Source organism: Cibotium barometz, chromosome 4 (assembly GCF_041138505.1).
Source record: "Cibotium barometz isolate CiBa-2024 chromosome 4, ASM4113850v1, whole genome shotgun sequence".
NCBI classification, from domain to species: domain Eukaryota; kingdom Viridiplantae; phylum Streptophyta; class Polypodiopsida; order Cyatheales; family Cibotiaceae; genus Cibotium; species Cibotium barometz.
The window spans coordinates 38,744,622-38,759,583 of NC_141049.1; the positions used below are offsets into that span (position 1 = coordinate 38,744,622).

Genomic DNA, 14,962 nt, shown 5'->3' on the forward strand with positions numbered 1-14,962 from the left:
AAAACCCAACAAACTTTGGTAAACCAACAACCCTTTGCAAGGGTGCTTGAGAGGAGACTAACTCCTTCATGCTCACAAAAATAGTTTTCCTAAGTGCTGGTCTAGAAAAGGTTTGAAGCGGGTGTGTAATGGGTCTTATAGAAAGATATATTTCAACTTGCCCATGGTAGAGAATGCAAAGTAGATAAATAAACAAAGCATGGAAAATCGAGAAAATAGTTCAAGCTTACAATTGTCCAAGGGAATATATAATATAATATAAGCTAACAATTGTCCAAGGGAAATAATGGTATGAAAATGAGAGGAGTTAATCAACTGATGGGGCCACCTTGCGGTAACGTGGGAGGTCAGGCCAGCTTCCCTTTTTTTTTTTCACCACCGATAAGCTACCTGGATAGATAGAGAGTGCCCACGCACATCGTCTGCTTTGCTGTATCTTTCGCCTGTCTTTCCTATTCCAAGGCACAACCTAATATATTAATTATGTTAATTTCTCCACAATGATCTTTCTCTCTTCTAAAAGCTTCCATAGCCGCTTGTGCATGTCTTGTGCTGAAGATTGATCATTGCTTCTCTTCGTGTTTCTCTTGCCATTAATTAAAATTAATCCCACAATCCAGTTGGCTTCTCTCTCTCTCTCTCTCTCTCTCTCTCTCTCTCTGTTTTTTCTGATGATCAGAAGGTGCTTCATTTCTTCTACATTGGGCCACATATACAAGGTAAGATTCCTCTCTCTCTCTCTCTCTCTCTCTCTCTCTCTCTCTCAAGTCAGCTTGAATCCAGGCCCAATTCATGGTGGGCAGTTTTTTCTCACTAAATCCAGGCTTAATCCATGATGGGTTCTTCCCTCTTTAGTAAATCTAGCTCCTGTTCAAAATGGGCTCCTTTCCTTTGCTTGATTTAGGGCCTATGTGTGATGGGTTTTTTTTTTTTGGGGGGGGGGGGGGGGGGGATTTATAATGGAACTTTCTTTTATGCTAATTATCTGTTGCTATCCATGATGGGTTTACTCTATGATCGATTCTTTATAATGCTATTATGCTATTCATCATGGTTTCTTCTTCTTTAGTTTGAATTATAGGGGCAACCCATGATGGGATGGAGGAAAAAGTTATCTTTATGAACAGTTGTATGGAAGCTTTCCCCCTTTTGTTTGATTACATGAGCATTGATGCGTTTTCTTACTCTTGAAAAAAAAAAAAAACAGGGGCATTTCTATGATGGGTTCTGGTTCTTTACAACTACTGGAACAGCACCAGAAAAGTGTGCCTGAAAAAACCAGCTTAAATGGGGTTTTTTTCAGCTAATTGGTTTACGTAATCAAAGCTTGGAAGATTGATTTGGAGGAGGCCATTACAGTAATTTTGGTTCATGTGGAGATGGAAAGAATGCAGCGCATCAACACTCCAAAGCTTCCTTGCTCATGACGGTTAGTAAAATGAGCTCCCCATTGTTGTGTTTCCACAAACACCCAGACAAAACTGGTTGTTTGCTATGCTTCTTGTGTACCTTTTTACAATACCAGGCAAATTGAGCTGAGGTTTAGTGGCCAAAGGTGGTGAATAGTTTTGCACCTCTCTTTCAATGGAAGTTTTTCAGCCCTCGATGATTGTATCGTATTTACGCCCTGGTGCACGCTAAGAACATCGATGTCAGCATTTGGTGCTGAATTGCAGAGTGCCATTCTCTACTTTACATTCGATAAGTAGGGTGTATACAAGGTCAATGCTCAGCTGTCCTTCAAGCCTCCTTTGAGTGTAGTTGCGGTTTACTACTTCCATGGTTAGTAAATGCTAGAAAGAAAGGTAGATAGATCTTATACTCCTTGTATACAACACGTATGGCCTTTTGGACCATATCTGAAATCATAAAGCCATTACATACGTGCATATTTGTGAACTTGCTGTGTGTGGTGTGTGTGTGTGTGTGTGTGTGTGTGTGTGTGAGAGAGAGAGAGAGAGAGAGAGAGAGAGAGAGAGACATATTACAAAAGATGACAAGGGTCTATGGGGCCATGTGTATTATCAAAATGTTTAGTTTCAGCAATGAACCCATCCTCAGTGGCTAGCAAATTGTGCCTTAAATTGAACTCGAGTTTTGTGGGGAGTAGTTGGGGGTCATGTTTGATCTGTGTGAAGATGAGTGAGGTCTAGGCGGATGATGATACGGTTGATCTCTTGGTGTGAGAGATCCAAGAGAGGGGTGTTCAAGCACTCAAAGGTGGGGGGGAGAAGGTCCATTTGAATCAAACCAACAGATGATGCAAGAGTACCAAGGGCTACTCTGCCCCTCATGTGCAAGCTGTCTTGAGGACTCAAGTGCCAATCTCGGGAGGTGATTTCTGTCTAGTGTGTGGATATAGTATATGTATGTGGTGATACCCTGAAACATAACAGGGTGCTGCCCCAAACTCAGCCACCAAGACAATATCATGTGACACTGAAGGCTGACCTGCAATCCCTCAATCCTCCTCCAATCCTCTGCCCCCAAATCCCCCCCTCCCCCCCAACCAAAATGGAGCAACATACATCACAGCAAGCTGTACCAAAGCGTCGAAGAGCCAACACCTGGTATTGGGGTCTGAAAGTGAGCTTGGAAGCACCCTCTCTTCAAGCGGGCCAGGGCTGCATATTCTCTTGCCAATTGGGCCTGGGCAGCCAGATGCATGTGAAAACTGGGCCAATGAAAGTAACATCAAGCTGCACATACTATGGGAAATGGCCGAAATAGCATCCCTAGATGACCACTTGCCTTTAGCCCCTTCTTGGCTGTCTCAGCCCGTGGACCTTGGCTCTTGCAGAGAATATGAGATGAATGATGCAAAAGGCTCATCATCGCTTATATAGGCTCCTCATCTGCTAGTCGGTTTTCTCCCTGCTGTCAGCCAGTTCATATGCTCACGACTAGGGGAAAATGGCATAAAAAGCCATCGCTTTTTACATGTGTGACTCTTGGGCAGCCCTTGCTGCTGGCTGACAAGGTCCCATGGGCTCCCTATGCCTGGCTCAAGGCTTGGGCTTGGCTTGTGGCTAGCCTTCTTGTCCATTGCCTCCTTGGTGGCTCTTGGACAAGCATTTCATGGCTGTCCATGAGATAGCCTTCTACAAAGCCTATCTCGTGACCTAGACTGGTGCCCGAGCATCTGGTTGGAAGCCTAACAAATGCCGGTACACCTCTACATCATTCCAGAGGGGTACACAGACGTGCAGCACATGCATTGACTTCATGTGCAGGGTATGCACACATGACCATGACCCACTACATTGGATCCCTGGCTAACTTGTCCCAGACAAGGGCTCACAAAGAGTTGGTTACCACTCTTAAAACTTGCACCTACTATACAGATAATGGCCACGTGGCATCCAAGCGTGGGATGCTACTTGGCCAGCAATGTGTAGACAAAAGGCCTCATTTCTAGGGGACTCTCTAAAGCCATGTCAAATTGAAAACCAAGAGTACAACATGAAAATTACAACCAAATGTGCTTGGATGGTGACCAAACTTTGTAAGAGTGAGGGTGGGTCCACATATACACACTTTTAAAGTTTGATCACCATCGAAGCACATTTGTTTGCAATGTACTTGCTTGACGACTAGTTTTCAATGTGTCATCGTCGTAGAGAGGCTTCTCAAAATTGGCTCTTTGGACCACACATTGCAACCAAATGTGTTCGGATGGTAACCAAACTTTGTAAGAGTAAGGGTAGGGTTCACATATACGCACTTGCAAAGTTTGGTTACCATCGAAGCGCATTTGGTTGCAATGTGCATGCCAGACGCTTGGTTTTCAATGTGTCATGGCCTTAGAGAGCCCCCTCGAAATTGGGCCTTTGGTCCTTACATTGCAATTGTCAAACACTGCGTGGTACGCTTACCTAGACTGGGAGGCAAATTTGTCACAAAATCCATAGATATATCTTGGAAAGGATCGTCAGGAATCAGTAATCGTTGTAACAACCATGCTTTCTTCCCATGCGATGCTTTTACCTTTTGACAAATCGGACAATGTTGCATATACGTGAACGTGGCCCGCCTCATTCTGGGCTAGTAGAATTGCCTCTTGATTTTTTCCAATGTTGAGTTCATGCCCCGATGACCACTAGCGGTAGCAGCATGGGGGGCTTCTACTTCGTACCTTCTCCTTTTCGAGTTTCTCCTGCTCGTGCTCCACAGCCAGTTGCACACTTTGCAACTATCCAATGGCTTGATTGTGTCCAGCATGGTGGCCATCTAAAGGTTTCATTGTGTCCGCTTGGTCTACTGCCGCCTACATACAGCCACAAGGTGTTTGTAAAAATTCGAGTATCCTTCTAATTTTGTGGGGAGCATAAAGAAGAGAGAAGTGGTAGATCAATACACACTAGCATTATGTTCATAGAGGTAACTCATCTGAGCTTTCTTTGACTTGCATACATCATTTTTGGCAAAAATCAAAAGGCTTGCTTGCCATGTTTTTGGGAATTCTTGTTCATAAGGCGAAAGTCAGTGAATTGGGAGCATCACACAGGGATCTCAGAACATCTCTTGTTCACTTTCTGGAGTTTAGCTCATTCAAATACACATCTTGTTCTTGCTGTATTTTGATACCTGCATCTACCTTCAGTTAGATAGCTGCATCTAACTTGTTCAAATACACATCTTGTTCTTGGTGTATTTCAATAGTTGCATCTAACTTCAGTCAAATCCCGGTGTTCTTTACACATTCTCGTGAATCATGTATTCTCTTACCATCATTTGGGGGTACTTGAGTTCTCTGGTCAAGGCGGGAGCTCTCTAGTGTTTTTTTTGTCCAAGGTGTGAGGGATCTAATAATATATCTAGGGTAATGAACCTCGAATAAATAAAACTATAATTTCTTTTCATGGTCATAAATCTCGTTGATTTTGAAGCAACTTCATCACTTTTTCGACGTCAATGTCATGTTGCTCAATTATAGTTGAAAATACTAGTATGTCATCCAAGAAAATGAAGACACTTTCCAATCAAGTCCCGGGTAGAAAGTGCAACTTTTTGTGGTAAACCTAACCATGAAGAAAAATATTACTACTTCAAGAAGAAATGTAACTTTTGCGGGAAAATGAACCATGAAGAAAAGGATCACATCGTCAAAAAGGGTGCATCCAAAGTGATGGATAATTGGGGAGTATTGGAAGAAGCAAATAAACATCTATCATCATTAGAGTGAGCAAAGGTTCTCAAAGGATCAAAGGTTATTTGTAAAAGAATCGAGGTTTTATCCTGGTTACATTCACCACAAAGTAGATGCCAAGGGTAGTCACCTTTTTCCCTATATTCAAGGACATGATTGTGGAGAGAATAGTGGACATTTGAAATAATTCTCTAACTTCTCAAAAACTCGAGTTTCTTCAGCCCTAGTGACTTGTACTTGAAGCCTATTTAAGACCACCAATCTATGAATGAGGTACTCTTGTTTATGCTAATCACTTGTGTCATCAGGCTTAATTATTTCTCATTAGTTTAACTCTTATTGCTTAGTGTGTTTACCATGCTTAACCACCATGTCTAATCATCATTTCTATCCACCCTAAGCTCTCCTAAACCAAAACCTAACATATATTGGCTATATAAGTGGGGTAAGCCTATTGAGTGGACTATTGTATTCTACCATGCTGTTGGATGTTGGATGACAGGGGCTTTTGTAGACATGGGACATGGTCCACTCGGAGCCTTAGCCCTTTGTGCTCATGGTGGTCTGACATAGACCTATGGTTGGGTGGTGAGCTAGCTTGCACGACCTCTAATTTGGAAACTAATCATGTGTGTCCTGTGTTTAGGAGATCTATGGGGTGCAACACCTTGCTGACTCAAATGTTTGGATGAAGACATGGCCAACCATGGGAGCCACTGCCTGCTCTTTGCCATGTTCTCAAAAGTGTTTACTCTCTCTATGTAAGTGACCAGCTGCCATGTTCCCAAAAGTGTGTACTCTCTGTATGCATGTGGATCGGGCAGGCTGCAAATTCAAGCTGAGTCTGTGGATTTACTTTGAATTAAGACCATGCTATGTACAGCAAAGATAACAGAGCTGCCTATCCAAATAGTGGTATTGCTAGAGATGCGACACTTGTGTGGGCATACTAGGACTGGAAAGGTATATGATGGAATGGTCATGTTGCCTAGGCATACTAGAGTATATTAGCCTTTTGCTCAACTGCACACTCAATAGTTAAGGGGAAGGCAACGGGAGTAATATCATCAGTGTACAATTCTGATGATATCTTTAAGCCTAAGAAAAACTAAGCTTCAGTACGGCTTTTTGATTCATGAAACTGTTGCACGGTTGTGTGCGCGCGTCTATGAGTGTGCATGTGTGTGTGTGTGTGCACGTATATGCGCATGTATCATGTGTGTAATAACTTCAATGGATGAATCATTAATGGTGAATTTCCGTTTCATGATTGCAGATTTCATCTTTGAATTACCAAAAAGAAGATGTGGTATCTGCTAGTTGCTGCAGGTGCTGGCTACCTAGCACAACGCTGGCAGAATGCGCACAGGGCACAGCCAGTGACGGCTGGATGTGGACAGAATCAAAGAACAAGCCCTCCAACTTCTGCTCCTTCCACACCCAACATAAGATCCGCTTCTTTGTCAAAAGCCTTTTCGTGTGATCTGGATATGTCAAGAAAGCTTTTGCATGATGTCAACGCAGGGGTTCACAATACTTCTCCTGATGAAGAATGCTCTTTGATTGGCTTGGAAGCACCACTCAAATATTCCGTAACTGGAAGTGAAGAAGGCAACTCTGCACATCAAAAGGCCAACACATTACAAATTACTGCTTCTCAGGATAAATGTCCGTCTTATCAGGTCAAAACGAACAAAAGAAGTGCACATCAGGCTTTCCTGGTTCCAGTTACAGATGCACTTGAACCCATTCAAGGGAATTCTAAAGAGCATGCTGTGTCTAATGCATTGCTTAATAGAGATTTTACAAGAATAGATAGTAAGTTGAAGGATGAAGGAGGCTCTATTTCCCCTTCTCCTTCCTCATGTTGTAGCTCCAGCAGCACAGTGCAGAACAGCCCTGTAGGCAGGCAGCCGACTGTCCAGGAATTCGTGTCTACTCAGTTCCAGGAAAGAAAACAAAAGCAGAAAGTCATTGCTCGTGAGCAGGAAGACATGTTTCAGAGCTGTGAAGCAGGAGATGTTCTTGAGTCCAGTCAAAATCTATCAGAGTTTGATGCTTTGAAAGCAAGGGTGCAAGGCATTGGCTTTTCTCAGTCACAATACAGTCATGTCCGACCAAAATATCCTGAACAAACCAACCTTCTATCTGATGGAAGTCTGCAGCATACAAGTCCTTACAGTCATCAGGAAGGCATTTTGGACTCTTTGGTCATGGCACCAAGCTCAGACTCTAATGTTTTAGCAATAGAAACAACTTCCAGTGGTCCACTGGTCACAGACGATAACTTGATTGGGGATGCAAATACTGTTAAACACCACCCGTTTTCAATAATGAGATCAATAAAGAGATTCGAAGGCGACACGAGCGCAGCTTCGCATAAAAGGGAGGTTATGTGCTTCGACAACTCCAAATCTGAGATGCTACAGCCCACACTGGAGATGCCGGCTGATAACAATTGCACAAGGAAAGTGATGCCACTGACATCGTCAGATCACAGTGTGGCAACTGATAATTTTTGTGACTCTGAAAGTAAGCGCCATTTCAGCATATTGATGAAGTTGTGATTCCTTCTTGTTTTTAAAGAGATTTGTTTTATTCGTTTAGGTGTTGGGGTTCGAACTTACACCACCTGTGCAGCGTGGTGCGAGAACATACAATTGTTTTTGGTGCCGAGATTCTTTGGAGTTCCAAGTGCATTTCTTTTTTGTCAGAAGTCCAAAATAAACAAAGAGAATGTTAGATGAACGTAAAGTGTCTATGCTATCACCAAGCTATAAATTTCAAAATACCACCACCTAGTCTGGGTAAAATGAGACATCAGAGGCATACAAAGAGGATACTATTGTACGATCCATCTGGTCTAGATTGTGTGTCTGATGGGGAGTGCACGAGCCTTATGTGTGTGCACATGTGGGGAGGTCTATAGGACCTCAGGAAAGGATTATTTGTATGTTATTTGTGAGATCAAAGGTGTGTGTTCAAAGGTTATTTAGCTGGTGATAGTGTAAAAGGTGAAGTGGAAGGTGAAAAGGTTGATTGAGAGATTCTAGGAGTGAATCATGTGATTGAGAGAATCAAGGGGAGGTTGAAAGATTATAGATGATTTGATGGAGATAATCAGGGAGAGGATTGTGGACCTGGATGCTCTTTTGGAGCTATAAATTGAATCATACTTTCATTTATGCTTATTTTGTGCTTGTCTTAACCTTCATTAGCATTAATTGATTTTTTAACTAAGTATGGATTCAATCATTTCTTAACTAAGTATGGTAGCACAAATTTCAAGTTGGTATCAGAGCCAATAGGACTAGGGTCATTGCAAAGAGAGTTACATTAGGGTTTGGATGAGCAACACCAAGAGCAACAAGCAGTAAACAACAAATCTACTACTGCCTTAGTGTGTAACGCTTTTAATGGGCACCTCTGCATGATGGCTGATATAAAAATGTGTTGATTCCTTTACTATCTACAATGTTATGTGAATTTTATTGTTGTCATAGGTAATACTGTTTTTTATCATGACAGGTGAATCACTGGTTGGCGTTGGACTGGGCATTGCTGTCCTGTTTATGGTTTCTTCCAGCAAAAGGGAGATTGAAAAGATGGGAAAGGTATTAAAGGAAACAGAGGATTTGGTTAGTGATATGAGGAAGGAGCTTGATGAAAGGAAGACACGCTCACATATTCCATTAGTAAATGTGGGCGTAGTTGGTAATGACAATCTTCCTACAGTCAAGATTAAAGATGCAGCAGCACAGGATCACATTACTGCAAATACAGACTGCCACGTCGATAGTTTTTGTGAGGATGGTCTTAGTGATGATGATGAGTCTATTAGAAGTGTTTTAACAGAGGAGCATGTTCAAGGTGATTGCCATATGTCTGATCTCGAAGCTGAACTCCAAGCCGAACTTGAGCTTATGAAATCCAACATGGAGGGCAATGACTCAAAAAACCAAGTTAATCACTCAAACAGTGGTGAATGCAGTGCAGGTTGTGATTCTGAAGATGATAAGGCTTCATCAACTCTGGAAGAAGTGGATGAGACCGATTATATGGTGTCGACTATTGAACTAGAGAGGAAACTATGGAAAGTTTTCCAACAAAGACAAGAGGAAAGGATTATGGAATTGGAAGGTGCACTTGAGCTGGCTCTAAAGAAATTGCATGCCAAGGAGAAGGAGCTACTTTGGTGGAAGGACCGTACATGTTGGCTTATGGAGCACTCATCCAAAGCAACATCAGGCAACCTCCTGATCCAAATGTGTATAAAGTCACTACCTAGGATTGAGTTCTAAGTACGCTTTTGTGTGCATGTGTGCGTTTGTTGAGGCTGATTGAATGTTTCATTTAGCTTTACAGGAGAGAATTCCACAAAGAATCCAGTTGAAGAATTCGGAGGCTTCAACCGCTACAAGGAGGGACTGAGCTTATCTGCAGGATGTGAAGGTCGTGACGATAAGATTACACGTCAGTCTTCAGCAGATGAGACAAGCTTTTCATTACTGGAAGGATGCATAGAATTCACGGGGGAAAATGAAGATTGTGGTAGGGAAAGCCCAGGGCGTCTTAAGCCCATGGTAAGGATAGGCTCTGCTTGTTCTATCAGCAGTGAGGATAGTGTTCAATCATTTGATGTGAGGACATTTATCTATCCTGAATACAAGGGATCCACACAACCAATCTAGTAAGTAATAGCAGGCTGTTTTTTAACACAGTTAAAGAGTCTTAGGGGGAGATCTTCCATGCAGCACGGTTCATGTGGTTCTCGTGGACAAGCAAGTGCAGAGGTGCTCTCCTTCTCTTGGGTAACTATATATTGACAGATGCAAAGTGCATCAAAGCACCTTGCGTCAAGATGCAAAAATGAGTGTAATCTCTTGCTTTGTGTTGTGAAATGCAGAGAGCACATGCTGCAGCTTGAATTGATCTAGCATTTTCTTGAATGTCATATCGAGAGAGCTGCAAGAACAAAGCGAGCATTTTTACAGGCAAGCGGAGGGGGACAGGCAAGCACCTCTAGGGTGCACCTCTAGGGTGCTTTCCCACACATACACACAACACCACGATTACATCTCTCAACACCCCCTCTTAATCGAGGTGTTCCACAACTCACCCATCACCCATATCAATGTAGCATTGCAAAACCGCGATTGCTACCTCTCAACACTCCCCCTCAATGATACATTGGAGTGTCCATCAAACAACATGTGTGTGTGTGTCTACCATCTTAGACACCAAGTCTATTTTGAGTCGACTCGCTCACAGCGGAACCACTGAGTCTAATTTGAACATAGAAGTCCGGGTGGGAACCAACCTATGCGTATGCACCTCACACGTGCATCGCTCATGCACACATCATAACGACCATTTCGAGCTTCTCGGTGAGCTCGGGCAAGGAAACCCTCATACCAATGTGTGTGATTACAAAATATTCTTGTTTTGAGCACGCATACTCGACTATGGTCACCCTCATAAGCTGTGGGTGAAAATAAAAATTACAAAACTATGGCTATCTCGGCCTATATGTGACGCATTCACGATGGGCACTAAATCTCGGGCTACACTTGAGTGTGGCAAAACCAGATGTTGATGATGGTGATACATCCTTCTTGAGATGCCTTTATATGGTTCTCATTTTTATCATACCAATGTGACTACCACAAGGGCATGTGAAAAAACCCTGGGTAGTTGTACACAAACCTTATAAATCTTAAGGACTTTTAAAAAACCTTATCTTTTAGGTTTTTTTTTTTAATTTTCCTTTTCTCACACCACACGATGGAGTACGCAGCTCGTCACCAGCACAAGCTTGTCGCCTGTGTGCTTGAGGCGTTGGTGCCTCTCTCTACGTTTAGTTGCATTGCCTGTAGTCCTCCATGGTTGCCTCCCTCAATCATTTTACTCGGGTGAGACTCTCCAGCGAGAAAGCATGCTAGTGGGTCATGAATTACGTGACTCCACAGCGCGGCTGTCTGGCAGGCGGTGCGCTCACGTGGGTCCTCCTCCCGGTCCAGCATACTGTGCAGCTGCCTGATCTTCTCTTCTGCTGCTGCAAGCAGGTTGTCCTTCTTCTTGGGCGGTGGCACACTGCACTTTGCTAATATTGTGGGAGGCCCTGACTACTCTCTTCCCAGCAAGCCCACATAATAATTGGGGCTTAGCCCAAGAGGCTCTTTGAGGGCACTAGCTGCGGCTGTAATGTGCTGGGCTGCTGCAGCCATATAGGGAAAAGTGGCTATGGCAATTGGCTACACAGAAATATAAACAAGAAGAAGGAGACTACGATTTTTTTTTTATAAATTTATTTTTTGGACAAACGCTTCCTTGCAAACTGCTACTGAATTTCTCTTTGATTTTCTTGCCATGTCCAAAATTTTGATGACCTTTAGCTGCCTCAATCAATCAAAGCTTCACACAAAGTCTTTGTAAAACCTTCTCTATTCTCACAACTTCATCTTCAAGTTGTTGCCATTGTCTTCCATTGCAACCACTTGATTGAGCCCCAAATCGTAGCTCTCCTTGCCGCAATAAAGTTTCTCTCCTTAATGTCCAAGTTGAGGTTTTCCACATAGCCATTGACTTGGCCTCTATGAGCTCCATGATGTGTATGCTTCATCCCCACACACCATCTTCAAGCGTTCTTCTTCAAAGTGGTTTCTCACAAGAAACTAAGGTGCATAAACCATTGTGAAAGTTCCCACAGCTTTCACAACTTTGTTCATCTTGTTGAGCAACATCCACAAGTGCATCCTCTTCTTGATGCACACACATGTGAACTCCATTGAGTCCACCATCTCACTTGCCATCATCTTGACAAGAATGCACCTTCATAAGAGCATTCTCTCATGCTCAATAACCAAAATCATTGAGGCAAAACTTCACAAATTACCTCCACAAGCTTCTTGGCAGCTTTCTTGTTGACACCGAAGACTCCATAGTCTTCATACTTGCTGAAATCTCCATTTTCAGCTTCTTTGATGATGAGCTGACTCTCCATCTTGCAAAACTCCTATTTGCAACTCTCTTGGACAACTTCTATGTAACCTCCTTGTTGTTGCAAATCTCCTCTCAAACTTGAGAATGGCATCTCCAAATCTCTCTCAAATCCTTACAAATGCAAATCCAAATGATAATATGAGTGTGCATAATTTTTTTCTCATAATAAGTGAAAATAATGCTTAATCAAAGAACTAGTAACTAAGAAAAACTATACATAAATATTCACCACCATGACCAAGAGCCCACCCAAGCTCTGATACCATGTTAACAATCTAAGAATGGGATTGATCATAGTGATAGACATAGATTAAGCAACATAATTAGGGTGAATTAAACCACACTAAGAACTCCATAACTAGAGAGAGAGAGAGAGATTACACACTCAACATCCAATTCTATTACACTATTGCATTCACAATGAACCATACAATGATATAGAGTCTCTAGCTTTATCTCACTTTACATGTCATCATCCATGTGGCAACTCTTTTTCCACTCTTTTGGTCAACACTCACACACCATTCAATATTACATGTGGCATTCTTATCTTGCCACAATATTAAACTGAAAGAATTGGGTGAACTACAAAATCAGTTTCTTAACATAGTGTTTATCCCAATTTCGACTCCTTACGTGGAGAAATCAAGATAAAAATAGAAATTAGGGGAGGATTGGCGGCAGAAATTTTTGTATTTTTTGCACATTATGCGTTTTTGCATTAGTGTAATTAATGCGAATTAATTATGCTTTAATCCTCTCTAATTTGGGACATCTTGATTTGCTGGCCGTATTTAACACGTGCAGGCTTTTAGGCCACTAGCCAAAAAAGTCAAGAAGTCTGTTTTGAGTGGTTGGACGCATTTAATGAGTGGTTGGACGCATTTAATGAGTGCAAGACCTAAGTTAAAGATTCTAGGAAAACCTCTTTTTGGTAAATCTAAAAATTAAAATCGTAAATAGTAAACAGATAACGTAAACGTTTTTTTAAAAAAAGTGAAAAGTGAAAAAAGGTTCGGGGACAAAAAGAATATAGAAATTTTTTCAAAAGTGCACGCACAAACTTGCCTAATATATGTTTTAGGTTGTTTGTGATCATGTTGACGCAACTTGTGTGACACTCGAAAAATTTATGATCATGTTGACGCAACTCGTGTGACACTTAAAAAATTTACATTTTTACATAGTTAAGGAGCTTAACTATGGGAGCCAGCGCCTGTAGCGCACGACTTACCCAAAAAAAAAATTAATATTTCTGGTGCTAGTAGATGGGTTAAGAAACACAAAAGACGTGTTTCAGAAAAAATTTGGCTGGCCCAAAAAAAAACTGAATTAAAAAAATCAAAAAATTTAAAAATTCTCAAACTTGTCGAGGGTATGTGTAGGACCTTTTAACACCGCATATTCACATGCACCTACGATATGGGTGTGTATTAGAGGCTGATATAGATAATAGTGCATCTATCGAGCTATATACCAGTCTCTTACATTGGGCTCAGGTCCTTCGATATCGAACCCAGTTTAGCATTGTACAAGCACCTGAACTAGGGACTAGTGATACATTGTCAGATTTTGACTCAATGGAAGGATCCCTAGTCTTAAGAAGTGAGAACCCTAACCAAGTCTCACCAGTCAAGCCAGCTCTACCAGTCTTTTGATCGCGTAGCTAGCTACCTCAAAGGTTCAGCCTCAACCGCTGCCTCTGAACAAAATCTTACATCTTACAGACCATATGATGAAGGAGTTGAGGTAAACTCCAGAGCGACAGTTGGTGTACTCTCATCGTTGCAATAGTAGGGAGCATTCACATTGATATCCCTGTCTATACATCTCTCGTTGCACCTGCTGTGCAACTATGACCATCGAACCACCCCCTGCATAAGTGCTTATGTCCGATGGTAGGACATTAGAAGAGGTGCATGCGGGAAAGGCACCGATCCAGGCTACAAGAGCAAAGGAAGAAGAGAATTTGTAATTGGCACAACAATAATTAGCAACCCAATACACCCAAAAAGAGTCCCACGCCAGGACTACACGCCAGGACTATGTAGGTAGTGCCTGATAGTCTCGACACAAGGAATAACATTGTGTCTATCTCAGGGAAAGAGCTAGACTTGTAAATCATGGATCAACATCTTCTCACAAATGATTGGTGACGCATCAATCGAGACTCTTGATTTTGCCACGACAGGCCAAGCTCATGTTGTTAGTTGGGAAGGGATATCTAGGGCCACAATAGAGGAGGAACGATTGTAGGGTATCTGCGATTGCATATATAGGGTCATTGAACATGAAAGGATCTAGAGACCTATGGCGCAAGTTGGGACATCCAATCCAAGAATGCCTACAAATGAGCGAAATGGTAACACCTCCTGTGAGAGCAACCCACATATTTTAATCCACAAGGGCATGTTGTAGGGACTCAAGAGCATACTAACATGAGCTTCACCTTCTTAGATCCTAGAGTTGCCCCCACCCAAGACAATACTAGTACACTACCTCATCCAGTGTGGCAAGCATCACACAAACTATGGCACTTATGAGACTGACGCAGAGTTACCTTTAAGCCACATACCCATGGTTACCACCACAGTAGCCAACAGCAAACTTCGCACATGGATCCCCTTGCGCCTGGCATATCTGGTATTACCATTCCACATCTCATTCTAGTGAAACATCCCTTCCCTAGAGTGAGTGTGCTACCAACTCATGCTGCTAACATCCCTTTCCCAGAGTGAGTGTGCTACCAACTCCTACTGCTATGCGAGACCGAATGCACCTAACGCCCATATGACTAAAGCACCTATTGGT

General features: G+C 42.3%; 1 protein-coding gene across 7 annotated transcripts; it reads left to right on the forward strand.

Moving 5' to 3' along the window:
* Window positions 1-373: 373 nt before the first annotated feature.
* LOC147639236 (uncharacterized) lies at window positions 374-10,098 on the forward strand. 7 transcript variants are annotated; one of them, XR_015264396.1, is made up of 7 exons: window positions 375-719; window positions 1,208-1,429; window positions 5,796-5,910; window positions 6,426-7,681; window positions 8,678-9,397; window positions 9,515-9,942; window positions 10,056-10,098. XR_015264396.1 is itself a non-coding variant. In XM_086788679.1 (6 exons), exons 4-6 carry the CDS (start codon window positions 6,454-6,456, stop codon window positions 9,838-9,840), a joined length of 2,274 nt encoding a protein of 757 aa, XP_086644805.1. In that variant the 5' UTR covers window positions 374-719; window positions 1,208-1,429; window positions 5,796-5,910; window positions 6,426-6,453; the 3' UTR covers window positions 9,841-10,098. The 7 variants fall into 7 exon arrangements, 6 of the variants coding, with proteins under 6 accessions (XP_086644805.1, XP_086644822.1, XP_086644827.1 ...); XM_086788679.1 differs by having other exon boundaries at window positions 374-719; window positions 9,515-10,098; XM_086788696.1 differs by having other exon boundaries at window positions 9,507-10,098.
* Window positions 10,099-14,962: the final 4,864 nt, after the last annotated feature.

Excerpts from the sequence above, each read along its gene's own strand:
- LOC147639236 (XM_086788679.1), top strand. The coding sequence starts at position 6,454 with ATGTGGTATCTGCTAGTTGCTGCAGGTGCTGGCTACCTAGCACAACGC. Across the intron at positions 7,682-8,677 it reads TAATTTTTGTGACTCTGAAA|GTGAATCACTGGTTGGCGTT; the intron begins GTAAGCGCCATT and ends TTATCATGACAG. Across the intron at positions 9,398-9,514 it reads CTCATCCAAAGCAACATCAG|GAGAGAATTCCACAAAGAAT; the intron begins GCAACCTCCTGA and ends TTAGCTTTACAG.